This window comes from Wyeomyia smithii, chromosome 1 (assembly GCF_029784165.1).
Source record: "Wyeomyia smithii strain HCP4-BCI-WySm-NY-G18 chromosome 1, ASM2978416v1, whole genome shotgun sequence".
In the NCBI taxonomy this organism is placed as follows: Eukaryota; Metazoa; Arthropoda; class Insecta; order Diptera; family Culicidae; genus Wyeomyia; species Wyeomyia smithii.
In genome coordinates, this window is record NC_073694.1 from 188,425,899 (window position 1) to 188,441,795 (window position 15,897).

Consider the following 15,897-nt stretch of genomic DNA (forward strand, 5'->3'; position numbering starts at 1 on the left):
CAATTTTCTATACCGAGTTTTAACATTTCCAACGCGCGCCGCGCGATCGATATAACAGCAAGCGCTGCTTGCCACGCAGCGCACACTGAACGCACATCGTTTAGTATGCACGAAGTACATGTTTTGAATAGGTCTTTATAAACAACTTTTTTGGATAAGGTAGAACTGCCATAGATGGACTACTTTCTTGAGTGGACAAGATACTTCGCCAGACAAATGGTGACCATTCACCCATTTGTAAATTACTACTTGAAAAATGGGAGGTTAGAGCAAAAAAGTTTGATCATTATAACACTTGTTCTCGACCACAACTATGTGCTTGTTCACTGTTGCTTCAATGAATTGAAGCTGTGGAACCATCAAGCGAGCAGCCTGTAAATATAGCTTATCTCCCGACAGAGATATACTGATTACAGATGCGGTATCGTTCTACGAATGGGCTGTGGAAAACCAAAGCAAAACAATGGCATTCGCTTACGTCGAGCAGGCGGATTACGAAGTGGCTCAAACTAAACTTCAACATCGGATGGAAAATGTCAAAACTATCAGAGGAACGCAGAATTATCACTATATTTTATTGCCCCTTGCATGACTATTTGGACTTCTGTGATAATCATTCAGTGCCCAATTTCTTATTTCGCTTTATCAAATTGACACCTCAGTAGCAGTTTCTTTTGGGTTCATTGTTTGTTTTGTTTTTTATTTGCAACATTAAGTATATATTTTTGAGCAGCTTTAGTTGAAAATTAGGTTGAATATTAAAACAAAACTAAGTGTTACATGATTGATTGGGTGATACTGAGTATCGATACTTTCTCAATTGTCATTGTACCGATACCAGATCACACGGTTTCAAGTAAACTTAAATAATATATATAGGTATCAAGCACTGACCATTGCTGGAGTGATTTCTTATTAACCTACCAAGGCACCAGTCATGATAGAGATTTTTTTTGTCTATATAATAAAATATTTCTGTCAAGCGTTTCGATAACACTAGTATCGATACCCATCGCCCAAACTGCGAAATCGTGTGCGAGATTCGACTGTGATAATCGTGTATTTCGGGGTAGTCCAATTTGGCGTAAAAGTCGCAATACCTCAAGAACAATATAATTTGTTTGCTGAACAATATTCCAATAGTTCTGAGAGTGAAGTCAAAAACCTCAAATGCAAAGCTTAAGACGTTGATGAATGTATTGGTAACAGTTGAGTATTTTCTTCGTGTTTTCATTATTTCACTTGCATCTTGTCCACTTAAGAAAGTAGTCCATCTATGGCAGTTCTACCCTATCCAAATAAGTTGTTTATAAAGACCTACTCAAAACATGTACTTCGCGCATACTAAACGATGTGCGTTCAGTATGCGCTGCATGGCAACCAGCGCTTGCTGCTATATCGATCGCGCGGCGCGCGTTGGAAATGTTAAAACTCGGTATAGACGGCCATGTTTCTTTCGCTACACACCTGATTTTTCAAATGTATCTTATAGGATTTTTTCTCAGCTTTCCAATTGTTGTCTCAGAATTAAAATCGGTGGTTGCCAACCTGTTTAAAAACGCGTTTTAATGATAAAATTCAAAATGGCGGCGAATCTAAGATGGCGGTCAAACTTTTGAATACTCCACATGAAAGCCCTAGATGTTTTCTGTATAATAAAATGCTGTTTGTAGAGAGTTTTGGGACAAATATTTGAAATATAGCTCGATAAAAATATTCGATTTTCACTTTTCTAAAAATTTGTTCACCCCTTGGCGAACAAGGGGTCCACCAAATGGAACAAATTTATGTGCAGATATTAATTTTTCACTGCGTTTAATCGAACTAAAATAAAAAAATCAATTTTCAAAGACCTCGTGTCACTAGTGGCCTGGTTTCAGCGAGAATTGCCCCTATAAGGGAGGGATCCCATGAAAATGAAACACAAATTTCGCACAGCTCAAGAACCAATCAAGAAAATACAACCAAATTTGGTAGGTATGTGAATGTTTTTAGAGGTAACAAATATGTCCACAATGGTTTGACGCCCCTCTCTCTTCTGGAAGTACATGTTTCTCGCGAACTAATCAACTAAATGGAACCATTGGTTGGCAGGTGAATGTTTTAGTGGTAACAAATATGTTCCATATTCGACCTCAGACAACATTTTGGATTGTAAGATGGCAACTTCCGGTTTCTGGAAAACAGCCGAAAATGGCCGATTTCCACCCAATATAATAGTATCCGGATTTAGAATAATACACAGGAGCTAAAATCGACCACAGATAGCATTTTAAATACTGAGATGGCGACTTCCGGTTTCTGAAAACAGCAGAAAATGACCAAATACCACCCAATATGAGTTCTTCTTTAACCAGTATCCTAAATATTATTTTGAAATCCAAATCCATGGCGACTACCGGTTTGTGAAAAACAGCCTAAAATAAACAAATACAATCCAATATGAGTATCTCTGGAACCAGAATGCCAGAATGATGCAAGGAGCTAACAATTGACCTCAGGCACCATTTTGAATTGCTAAATGACAACTTATAGGCAACAGTCGGAAATGACCGAATAATACTCAATATGGATATTTCCGTAAACGTGATGATGCATAGAAACCAAACATTCACCCTGGACACTATTTTGAATTTGAAGACGACCACTTTTAGTTTCTGGAAAACAACCAAAAATACCTCCCAATATGGGTATTTCCGGTGTCAGATTGATGCCAGCAAGTCTGCTGATAATGACAGAATACCACCCAATATGAATATTTTCAGAATTAAGGCGATGTACAGAAGCCAAAAGACGAGGATGTTGTCATTTCGATAAAACCAATCATTTCAAACGATTTGTTATTTGACTTTGATCATATCCTATGGCCGATTCGTCGTGCATTTGCAGACTTCAAACAAACCGCAAGGAATCAATGAACTTGGAACGTTCAAATAGTACGACACCACATTTAAATTATGTTGAGGCCACATATATCAATCAAAGCAGGTATAGTTTTAAATAGCCTTTGAATTCCTCTTCTATCCATAACTTTTGAGCCACATATCAAATTGTTATGAAGTTTGTTATTTGTAAGTTTGAGAGATGACTCGTTCGTATGACACTAGTTATGTTCAAATAAGTCATGTAATCTTTGAGATAATAGACTTTCGTTGTTTTATTAACAATTTAATACATAACGGTTGCTTAAGTTCGATTATAATCAAATGAAATGGGAACGTGTAGGGCAGCCAAACTTTGAAACCACGTGTTCAATCATAATTCATCAGTTAACCCTTAACTAGCCCGCTCATCTGATAATAATAATCAAATCGGTTGTGTAGTTTCTGAGATAATGAAGTTTCGTGATTTTCACAAGTCGGCACATTACAAATGAAGTTACAGTTCAATTACAGCAAAATTCAATAGAGTCTTCTGAGGCAGCTAGACCATTCATTTGACACTAATTTTGTTGAAATCGGGTCAGAAATCTCTGAGTAAAGTGAGTTAGTCCAAGTAGTCTTCGGAATATGTTCCTTTGCATAGCTGGATTTCACATTTTCAAACATAACAGGCAAAGTAATAGTCCGATTGCAAAACAAATCAATAGGGTCTTATGGGGCAATTAGACCTTCCATTTGACACTAATTTTATGAAAATCGGTACAGCCATCTCTGAGAAACATGAGTGAGATTAAACAGTCTTCAGAACACGTTTCTTTTCATAACTTTTGAATCACAAGTTCAATCTTTATGAAATTCAAAACTTAGGGGTTTTCTAGGTAGCCCGTTCTTTCGAGACCAATTTTGTTCAAATCGGTTGTGTAGTTTCTGAGATATTGATGTTTCATGATTTTCACATTTTTAAACATAACCTCTAAACTAAAAATCCGATTACAATAAAATTCAATAGGGTCTTATGGGGCAACAAGACCTTTCATTTGCAATTAATTTCATGAAAATCGGTCCGGCCATCTCTGAGAGAAGTGAGTGAGAATAAAAATCTGCACACACACACACACACATACACACACACACACACACATACAGAAAATGCTCAGCTCGTCGAGCTGAGTCGAGTGATATATGCCATTCGGCCCTTTGGAGCACTTTTATACTTTCGGTTTTGCAAGTGATTGCTATACCTTTCTAGGAGAAAGGCAAAAAGATTCTCTAATCACGCCATCTATAATTTCCCCACTACTGTGATAAAGTTAAACTAGTTTGCATTGGTTAGCGAAGAAAAAAAAACTGGCACCTGACTGGAACGTGATCTTGGGGGTTTTCACGTGCAGTACCACAAGGAGCCAGTTTCAGAGTTTCGCGAGTGACGGCGGGATCCCCCTGACAAAGCCGAGGGCGTCACCGAGAGGTGTTGCAGAATCGGCCCCAGGAAGCTGCTTCGGCCTCCACTGTTCGAGTTGATCGTATCGATTGCGATCGAACTCGTGAAGGGGAAGACGGAATTCCCCTTCGCGTTTACACTGTTCAACCGTAGCAGTGTATTTCCAGCCATCTCTCCCGGGAAATATGTACGGGCGGGGAGGTGAGCTGAATCACTGTGAACTGATGGCGGTTGATGATGCTAGTACCGTAAACTGGGGTGACTTTGATCACCGGGGTGACTTTGATCACTGTACCTCTTTTTTGAAAATGTGGTAAAAAAGCACTCGTAGTGCTTGGGACTTGTCGTAATCTTCACTGAATGCGTGGATATATGTTCGCATTGCTACTACTCATGCATTTCCTGCTATTTCAAGAGTGTTTTTCATGCTAAAATATTAATTGAAAATAAAGTGTATTTTTGGCGATTTTTGTTGCATACAAACAATCGGTTCAAGCAGATTCAAAACAACAAGTTGCAATACGTAAAGTTTTTTTATTTTGTTCCCAGATTAGTTCTTAAGATGAACAAATATTATAACAATACATTATATTGTTATTTTTGCAAGTTTTTCCTCAAAGGCAATGTTGAGTCCCAATATTCTCCACAGCGTATTACATATTACTTCTTAACAAAAACCCAAAACGTGAAGTAACATGCAAATTTGGCCAATTTCATAAGTCATATTTCTCGTGGACTAGTTTTTGATGATTTTAGACCACCTTCTCTCTCAGTGGATAACAATTCATATATATTCTAAAATTTTTGTATGAATCTTGTACATTCGCCATTATAAACTGTTCACGTAAAATGTGAATGGCCCCCAATTTGTTTTTCATATTTATAAATTCGTTTAAGCCGTTTGAGGCTGTTCAATTTAGTGAAAGTAGCAAAGTGTTACACCAAATTCATCGAAATAATGAAGTGATCAAAGTCACCCCGGAATGATGATTGGTGTAAAATTTTTAGAGCATATTTAAAAACAGCAAAATGTTGTTAAACTTTTGAAGTAGTGACTGAATATTTTTCAATGCATGCCAGTACTTATTTTAAAAACATCGAATAATATTGTTTTCAATATATTCTGAAAATATTTGAGATACAATCAAAAAAGTGATCAAAGTCACCCCAGTTTACGGTAGTAATAATAATGATACAATCATTAACAGTGTCGGTTTGTTGCGACATTAGGTGATTTTAGCCGAGAAAAATGGCTGATCGGGATCAGTTATAGCTCGACCAGCATCGAGGCAGGTTGTGATCAGTTCTCTGGCAGGTCGTTCAGAAGTCGTGCACTGGGAAGTGTTTAGAAGAACTGTTCTTAGTGGATTTGTTGGGACTGCTGGGAGTAGTGAGAAGACGTGAAAAAATTGAGTAGTGATTATTACATAGAATACCCACTTTGTTACAAAAGTCAATGCTGGACGAAACGAAAGATTGTACCCCTTAGTGAGTGAAAGAACGTTTTATTTTACGTGCATTTCTGAAAGTGTAAAGTTCTCCAGATCACGCCACCAGGATTTAATACAATTTTTAAAGTTTTAAAGGTACCCAATATTTAAATGACCTAATAAAATTGTTAGCTTGAACTATATAAAATTTATGAATTTTATGAATAGTAAATCATTTTAAGGATAATGTTGCTCTAGTGGAAGTTTTCTGTGTAGTATATGAGGAGCCTAGTGTGAATGTTTGTACACAAATTGAAAATTTACTGAAGTCGTTTATACATGGTACTAAACAGTTTCGAGTTTAATTTGGAAAAAAGCTGCAGAGGTTATTTGTACCTTACACTGTCGAAAAATATGATATCTCAAAAAAAAAGCGGAATATTAAAAAAAAAAAACATTTTGCAAATTTACTAAATAAACAAATCGAAAAAAAAACTCACATCGTACCACGTGAAAACCGGTTTTTGTTTGGGAAATCCACATAAAAAACGCGTATATTTCGAATTCTGCGTAAATTCCGAAACTTGCGTCAAAAATTTGCATGAAAGGTAACTTCATTGTATTTTGACTCAATCTTCTTGTTTTTTTTTTCAAAAAATATTTGTATACAATTTTTTTTATTAAATTTTGAACGCTTTTTGCCACGAATGGGGGTTCTCCAAGAATCCAAGCATCTTAACAATCATTGAGATCCGTTAACTGGGCATTACTAACAGAAAACGCCAAAGTATGACGAGCAGTTTCGCTCACACATTATCTGCCCATAATTCAAAAATTGGCTAATTTAAAATAATTAAAATAATTTTTGTCGGTACAACATATTTTGACTGTATCTGACAACTTTTTTATTGAGTATACCCTAGTATGCTGTACCCTTGCCGTTGAGTTGAAACAGAAAAAACTGTAGAAAATTCCATCCGCCACGTATTTTTAACACAGTAGCCGTTTTTTCAATTATAAACGAAAGGTCAGTTGACAAAACGGTGTGCAATTTGGCTAATATCCATACGATGTGAATTATATCGTACGCGTTGGTGATGAAAATGGTTTTAAACTTATTAAAACAACACGGAAGCACAAGTGAGGATGAAAAGGACGACGAGACAATAATCTCACAATCCACTTTCCTATTTTTTCTCATCAAATCGAAATGAAATCTGAATCTCCTCTTTATTAATATTACTCCCAATCAACGAGCTAAATATCATTTTTTCAAATGTTAAGATTTATGACAGAAGGAAACAGTCACACGTTTTGATCATTGGGTTTCGCAGTACAACAAATAAATTCTTGTAGCATCAAATATTCTTCTTGAAAAATCCATATTGGATGCAAGGGCCTTACGATCGCTCATCTGTCACCAGTAACCACCAAGCTACAACACACTTTCGAAAGTTAGAAGAAACACAGTTCAGTAATAATACACTGGTTCGTGAACATGCCACAGGTTCATATTGGATATTGGATATTAGCCAAATTCTCAATTATGTTGGATATTAGCCAAAATTGTTTCACGTTTGCTGCCTTCCCAAATGCATTTTTTGACAATCGGCTTCCGTAGGGACCTTGTTTAGGGCGTGTACCATCACGAGAAACTGTTTTCTCGATTTTGGTAAAAATGGCTTATTAGCCAATTTTTGAAATATGGTGTTTCTTTCATACATAATGGAGCTCATTGCGTGACCCCTAATTGTTCACCCGATTTAGATATGCTGGTTGAGTTAATCGAAAATAAAATTGTCAATTGGATATTCATATATCATTTGACGAATGTACTCGAATTTGCCTTGCAAAACACTGCACAGGCACACGTGGTTGTATAACAGCTAGGAAACCGTTCGATTTGAACTTTAACAACTTAAACAAATTATTACTATTTACAAATAGCGTTTCTAATTAAACAAATTATTTTAGGAATGTATTTATGAACTCGCATCATTGATATTACGACTGATATAACTTTTAGCCACAAACATTGTATGTCAGTGTGAAATAATATTTTTAGCAAAATTATCACATGAGTTGAGGTAGTTAAAATAAACTGAATCCCAGCTTTAGCCCAGCGCAGTATGTCCTGTTTATTCAGTATTTTAGCGTTGGTTGCAAATTGTCAAATTTCAACAATCCGTTTAACTAAACGGCACAGCTACCGCTGAAGTGCTAATTGGTGGACAAACGTATCTCACAACGGCATCAATTACCGTCGTCCCGATAACGATGTCTCTCTTTGGTGTAAAATTTGCAATGTTTACTATCACACTGCTCTTTATATCTTGGGCGGTAGAAATCTTTATCTTACCTGTCAATGAGATCAAACTGGGCATGGCTTTGAAATTGGTGTGATAGTTTATTCACCGTTAATTGATCACAGCCATACCGCGACCAGGATAGATTCCATTGTAATCGACAAGTTTTCCCATCTCCCAACTCCTGGATTTTCAGATAGCACACTGTCGGTACGCATAGTGGAGAAAAGCAGCCAATTACAGCGTCATAATGAGAACACCAGTCAGCCCGGACGGGTCATACGTCAACGAGGCGATGAACTGTTCATCACTGGATATCACCGTGCCTAACGGGGAACCGCATGGTGGTTTGACGGGATCCAATGAATTTATATGTAAGTCTAGTACCAACAGTTATTCACTCACCCTCACTCTTTATTCTCCATCACATCCATATGACGCTTTTCAGTTATGGTTAAGGTGTTATTAACATTCTAAATAATACTAAGGGTGATTGTTGAACATCTTCAGCAAAATAAACACAATTTTTTAAACCTCCATAAGCACTTCAATGAAGGTGTACATTTTTTTTCCTCTGCTGCATACAACTGTTCGAGTCGATGAGGAGACGCCATCTATTGGAATGATAAACCTATAAAATTGTTGCCTGCGTTTGTTTGAAAAATTTATGCGGATCTTCAACCTTGAAACTTTTTCTCGGATTCTACGTCTTAGTGAAGAAAATAAAATCTCTCCATTTTATTTTTTTTCTGTAAATCGAATACTTAGATGGCATAGCCTGCAGCTTCTTCTGTCTTGTGCAGCCGTTCTTCAATCTCCTCGTACACCAGCAGATCGTGTATCTTCTTCCACCGCGCACATCCACCGCGTGCGAGGCCTACTACGGAGTCAACGGCCTCTTCCCGGTTCTCTACTGAAGCTACTTTTGGCGGCTCTCTTGTCAGGCATTCTGGCTACATGTCCAGCCCACTGAAGTCTGCCCCACTGTATTACCTTCACAATATCAGCATGTTTGTATACTTGGTACAACTCGTGATTCATGCGCCTGCGCCACACTCCATCTTCTAATTAACCGCTAAGTATCGATCGCAGGACTTTACGCTCAAGAACTCCGAGCACTCGTCGATCAGCTTCCTTCAGCGTCCATGCTTCATGTCCGTAAAGGACCACCGGGGGTATCAGCGTCCTATACAGCGCTAGTTTCGTGCGAGTTTGCAAACTACGGGACCTTAGCTGGTTACGTAGTCCGTAGAGGGCCCTGTTCGCAGCTGAAACTTGTCGTTTCACTTCACGGCTCATATCGTTATCACATGTCCCAAGCGTACCAAGATAAACGTATTCATCAACCGCTTCAAATCGTTTCCCATCTATCTCCATCTCCATGGGAGGCAATGCTACCACACTACCTGCCAGATACCATGTACTTCGTTTTGGCAGAGTTAATGACTAGTCCCAATCTCGCTGCTTCCCTCTTAAAAGGTACGAAGGCCTCCTCTACGACCCTGCAGTTGATACCGATGACATCAATGTCATCCGCAAAACCAAGGACTCAAACGTACAGGATCTTCACCGAGGACTCAAACGCACAGGAGTTTTTCCGTTCCGTTGGTATACACAGCCTCCATGCCACCATGATCAAATGGCCTGGGGAATGACCGGCATACCAACCAGTCAGGAGTGAGCGGCTTTTGCATTGCCACAAACAGAGACTAACGGGTGACAACTAAAAATCTGGATTTTTTTTAGGGTTCTTTTACTCCATAAAAAATACGCTCAGAGAGGAATGATAATATGTATATGATGGCTCTATCTTTCCGCTTTATGCTAGTATTTTTTGTTTTGTTTATGCACGCTCAAATCGACTCAAAATGGCGTTCAAACAACGAGTATTCCGCAACTGCATAATAATTAAGGCAAAAAGGTTCTTGGTAAACCATTTTGAAAGCGAAAATATTCCGGTTTCTATTATGTATGGCTTCCTGTGAACCTCAACTATAATCCGCCAGGAAGGTAGTGGAAGACCGGCCAGAGCAGTGAACAGAAAAGGACTTTTTCCTTTTTGTCGAATCATGGTTCAAGCCTAGTTGTTTGGCTATCAATCAAAATATATACCGGGACGAATGTTTGAACAATATTATGATTCCTTTTCTTCCAAAACACCGTACAGATGAGAAGTAGGGTAACTGACGGCTTCGTCAGGTAGTATGCATTGTGGGCAGGATTCAGTTTGCCAAGCTCTACTGCTTTTATTCCACTTAGAAACTGAATGTAGGATAACTTACCTTGAACATTGAAGTTTTTCTGTTCGCATGAATGAATCACTTAATTAAAAACTGAAACATATTCATTGGTATTCAATAAAAATTAAACTGCAATTCTAACACATCCAGAAATTTCACCCGGTCGAAGAAAACATTCACGAAACACATCTTCGCCGCTAGCAATATTTGGTTACGATTTTCTCGAGAAATAAACACTCGTTCACTCTCAAATATCCTTAGTTCCGTCGCACTCGCGAAAGCAAATACTTCATACACTTTGAACACTCACGATAAATGGAGAATACAGGATGAATAAAACTTAAATTTATCTAACACATCCAACAGGTTGGTTTAGTTCGTCAGCCGACAGCAAGGCATGTTTTGGTGTTTTTGTTGCCAGAACAAAAGGGAACTGTTTTTGTTGCAAAACGTGCCGTATTCTTTCTTGAATAGAGTTTATGACATGTGAAACCATGTTCTGATGTTTATTGAATTGCAAAACCTTTTACTGCTATTTGCATATTCCTACACAAGGAAAATACTTCATAAATCAAATAGATATAGTTATCAGATTTAGAGTACAAACATATTTTGCGGTGAAGTTGGAGCCACTGCACACGCTGCGCACTGCGCAAATATCTCGATCCCTTTTGTTCTCGAACAGTAAACGATACCATGTATCAATCCTTCGACAATCGTGTGTACAGAAGCGCAGCAAATACATGTACAAAAACACAAATCTGACATCACTAGTATTAATTTGCACGTACAACTTATGGCGTCAGAATTCTACTTATACTTTGAATGGCGGAATAACGGAGAACGTTTATTTGCAATTCATAGCAATGAAACTAGATGAAACGAGTATAGTTTTACAAGTTTTTTTTCTCTCTCTGCTACTGACGAACTAAACCAAATTCTGATTACAATGGAAATGGCTCGACAAAAAAGGAACTGTAGGAGTGGCTTTTTTACAATTAAATTTAGAAGCTCCGTTGAACTTTTTGTGTCTTTTCTTAATTTTTCCAATAAGATAAAAAGTAGGAAAGTATGCTAGAAAAATAATAGATGAAATTAGGCAGCTTACTAAAGAAGGATGACAGTTTAAAACATGACAATCGACATAGACTGACGAGAATTGGTAATTTACCCTATGTGTTTCGGTCAGAGAAAATATCATCACAGCACGTCAAAAAACACAATAGTTTCTGAACAGCCACTTGACTCCATTTGTACCCCAAATACGCAACTCAACTAATCCACTTCAGTGTCGCCCAATCGAAGATTTCTTTGGAATTTTGAGTTCCTTCGGTGCAAAAATACCTGGAGATCAACGAATTGCGAACAGTTGATCGGTAAAATCAAAAGATGCATTCGAAAAGCAAACTTGAAGGCCGAACATTGCTCTTGTTTTGGCATCATAAGAAAATTTCGTCGGGAAGCCGGTAACGGACCTTTCTCAAATGTTCATTTTTTTTTGTTACTTCACAATGAATGTATCTTCATGAGAAATAAATCAGTTTCTCTTTAATTTCTACCACCTTTTTGACAGCTGTAGAAAAAAATTCCAAATTTTTTATTGTCACCGGTTTTTACTGAAGATTCTCTGATCTATTCAAGAATGGGCACCGTCAAATTTTTAAATTAAAAAATGTGTTTCGTTAAGTGAAAGACGTCGAAAAATGGCAGAACCTGTTTTAGATGGCTGGTTTTTATTTTTGTCAAAAATGCCGCGGAGTGCGGTTCAGGAACCCCTGCTGTGAAAGATTTACGTGACCTAACTAACTAGGGAACCTATACATTAGAGAAATGACAAGACACTCACCGTTAAGGCAACTGTCAACATCAAAACGGGCGAGTTGTATCATTTTGCATTGCCGTTATCCGTTTTGATGTTAACAGTTGCCTTAACGGTGAGTGTCTTGTCATTTCTCTAATGTATAGGTTCCCTATAACTAGCTTACTAACTAACTAACTAACATTTCGTCATTGTTGAGGAAAGGCAGATTCTTCAGCCCACAGCTACATATTTCTTTCCAGATCATAGCCTTCTTTGCGAACTTATCAGTAAACACGAACTTATATTTACCTGCCTTATCGCCACGCCCAGCTGCAATGTTAAGGGCTATTCCCACTGCTTCCGTTCCGGGACAGGGCCGTGGCTGTTCCGTGTGTCGTCCGGGCTCGTTTGAGATTGATTGCATGCGTTCTTATGAACGCATTCACGCCGACGCGCCGTGCCCAGACCGGGGCAGCGTTGAGTTGCCGTCGTGCTGCCGCCGTGCGAGAGAAAAACTATCGTTGCCGACGATACTTTGTGTTGGCCGGAGAGTGCACGGAAGGCACTCGGGTGGATGCGTGTATGTTGTAGTGACATATTTCGCGCGGAGTGAGCTGCGGTATGAAAAAAAGAGAAAGACGTTCTTTCACATACACACATCAACATTTTCCGGCCAGAGCGCGGCGCAGGCACGGTTCGTACACGGCGCAGTGTGAATGCATGAAAAGTCCCAGATAGGACACGGACACGGCCCGGATCCGACCCGGCCCCGGAACGGAAGCAGTGGGAATAGCCCTCTAAACTTTTGACCAGGAAGTTCCTTGAAATTTATTTTCGCGCAGATTTGATGTTCACCAAACCTCGTCCGGAGAATTTCGTCTTGCTTGTACAAATGTCGAACACACTTCTTGACTACCAAATTCAGCTTCAGGTACCGATCCAGATGGTTACTGGCACTGTAAGACCTAGAGCCTTTTCGAGGGAGAATAATCCGCGAGGTTTAGCCATATTCCGGATGGAGTTTCCAGGATTGGACCTAACGCAACTCAATATCTTCCTCCTTAGTTTTCTTGAAGGTTCTTTGCCGCCCTTCCACACTAAGGTTCTCCTTTAACCCTTCAGCACACTACACACTGTTGATTTTAGCATTATAAGCTCTCTACTTTGATCTAGACGACTCTAGATTTTCCAATCGTTTGTGCGTCTAACTGTTCGGTAATTGGACGAAATTTCCCCTTTCGATCGACCTGAGCCTCGAGATTTTTTAAGAGAATATCGATAAAGCCTTCAGAGTTGATGGAATTATATTCAGAATCACTAAAAAATGGGACTCTCCTGCCTCAAATCTTTGTACTACTCATTATCCCAAACTACAGGGTGTAGGAAAAGTTTGTACAACCCTCCTTACTTAGCACATTTTCTTTGAATAACTCATTGAAACATGATAACTGCTTTACCCTTTCCGACCTAGCCCATTGTGTAATGTTTGCATTGAAAACAAATGGAGATTTTTTGGATGCTGATTCATAAAAAACTAAAACAAATAATACAATTTCAATAATTTCCCAGGGTAGGTAATTATATTAGCTTACTTACAAAATATACGACGCCCTGGAGAATGACCTTCCGGCAGTTCACCCGAACATCCGCCATGGCGGACGAAAACATGCGTGTAGGCAGGTTTTTGAGTTCTTTCATTTCCTCGTTCCTTGTTCACGGCCAGTGCGAAGCGAAAAAAGCGGCTTTAACATCCCCTTCTCGCTGATTGTCAGCCACAGCAGCACCTTTTTGGGGAACTTGGTGGGTGAAATGAACTTCATCTTGGAGCTCAATTTTTTCGTGGTGGAAATAAAATACGAAGTGCCCTACCAGTCGTTGCCATCCAAAGTGAGATAGGTCTCGTCGTCCATCACCACCGCCATCTCACGCTTTACCAGGAAAATCGATATGATCCTCTAATTCAGCCGCTGCCGCTGCGCCATTGCTGGTAGCTCCGAGACCAGTGGACGGAACTGCCAGTGTTTCCTGATATGTTTGTCAGGTACTTTTTCACTGCTTGGCCGGTTGCAACGACTTCCCGGCCAAGCGCACGCAGCGATGAAGCCACTTTTCTTCCTTTTCAGAATCCTTTGAAAACTCTTGGGGCTCAGGGTCGTCGTCCAGCTGGAACCGGGCTTTTTTCGATGCTTCAATTGTTGTCCAATAGTGCCAATATGTTGTAGATGTTGGTACGGGCGTATCCAGTGTATACGAACGCGCACACTTCTGAACGGAGTAGTTTCATGCTTTTCGCCATCACGGTTAAAGTTTGATTGATAGAGTTGTCATTTTTTTTCTACTGACTCATGAGTTACTATGATTGATGCTGCATGGGTATTTTCGTCAGTGCATGTGAAGATAAACCCATGAAAAATCGGCAAGTTTTGTCCATTTTTTCTACCGCAAACGTTAGGCTGTTGACATATTTATTTCGTTCAACTTCAATGCCATAACCTCACGCTCGAACCTTACGCTTACCTCCACTCATTGGGTTTTATACAACTTTTGCCTGCAGATTTTGCTGTGCGGAAACCCACTTTTTCTTCATGTCCTCCTCAGATTTGACCTCCTTGAGATGTTTTCTTAGTACCTACTTCATAATAGCCCAGTATTTTTCGGTAGGCCTGAGTTTTTGTGCGTTGAGGGTTCATGTTCTTGGGGACGAAAGTGACCACCGTTGTACGAAGCTAGATCCGGAGAGAAGATCGTACGTTACTCGTGCTGCTTCAAAAGAGAAAGAAGGCAATCCTTGAGGTAGACCTCTCCGTCTACAGTCCCGGTAGTCACGAACGACGCACTTCTTCTGCCACATGAGCAGATCGCTTGACAAAATAGGCAAACTTTGAAAGTTTCTGCTTCCTTACTTTCTCCGAAACATCAAACTTGTGCTGAACAGAGAAAAACCCAGTTGCCCCAGAAGCTGTCGAAGTGCGCCTTGACGTAAGTCTCATCATCCATGATGAATCTGGGTGTACGGTTTGTATTTTGCCGTTCGTAACGATTTGGAGCCTTCTGAACTTTGTGCATATACAGTCCCTTCTGATCCTTGGCTCTTTAAACGAAAGACTGAGACTTTCTGGCCACGTCCCTGACCGAAGCATAGAGATAAGTGACTTTTCACCTACGCACACTAGCAAACGTGTAAACCCGTGTAAAGTTGCTTTTGTTTCTTCCAACCTGTAAATCATCGCATCCAGTTGTTTCGACTTTTATCACTTTTTCACCATTTTTGGTGGATTACATTTAGCGCCTTTTTCCGAATTCTTATCACGAATGAGAAAATTTATACAGAAACAAGTTTAAAACATATAATGAGTGTTCAACTGAATTTTTGTCCAGCTGCTAAAAACATAGCATTGCAAACAAAACAGCTATTTATAAATATTTTCCCCAACTAGTGGCACTAACACATTCGTACGTAAAAAGGTCTATTGGCATTCCGCGTAAACGCTTCCACAACACGCTCGTGAGCCTGATCATTTATAGAACATTCTTTCTGACTGCATTTCTACTTTCGTTCGATGTTCAGAGTTTCGTAGTGACGTTTAATCCCACGACTCACCGTTGACTGCACGATTCCGAGTTTCCCGATATCCCGATGAGAGCGTTGACGATCTTCCGAGTGCTTGCGCAGAACCAATCGTGGCGTTGTTTTTTGGATAACATTTTTTTTTTTTTGAAAAACTGACAGTGATAAAAATACAATTTAAACAATACACTACTAACTACTTCTACCCAAAATTTCAGGATAAAATACT

General features: G+C 39.2%; 1 protein-coding gene across 4 annotated transcripts in view; it reads left to right on the forward strand.

Annotated features, from left to right (window-relative positions):
• The window catches only part of LOC129719028 (sodium-independent sulfate anion transporter), a 90,901-nt gene that overhangs the window by 70,133 nt on the left and 4,871 nt on the right, over positions 1 to 15,897 (forward strand). For 2 of the 4 annotated variants that reach the window (XM_055670361.1, XM_055670360.1), the window contains exon 2: positions 8,256 to 8,433. In XM_055670361.1, coding sequence (XP_055526336.1) covers positions 8,310 to 8,433 — 124 coding nt within the window. In that variant the 5' untranslated portion in view covers positions 8,256 to 8,309. Of the gene's footprint in view, positions 1 to 5,591; positions 5,910 to 6,340; positions 6,362 to 8,255; positions 8,434 to 15,897 lie in introns of those variants that run through there. The other 2 variants (XM_055670362.1, XM_055670363.1) reach the window with 2 other exon arrangements.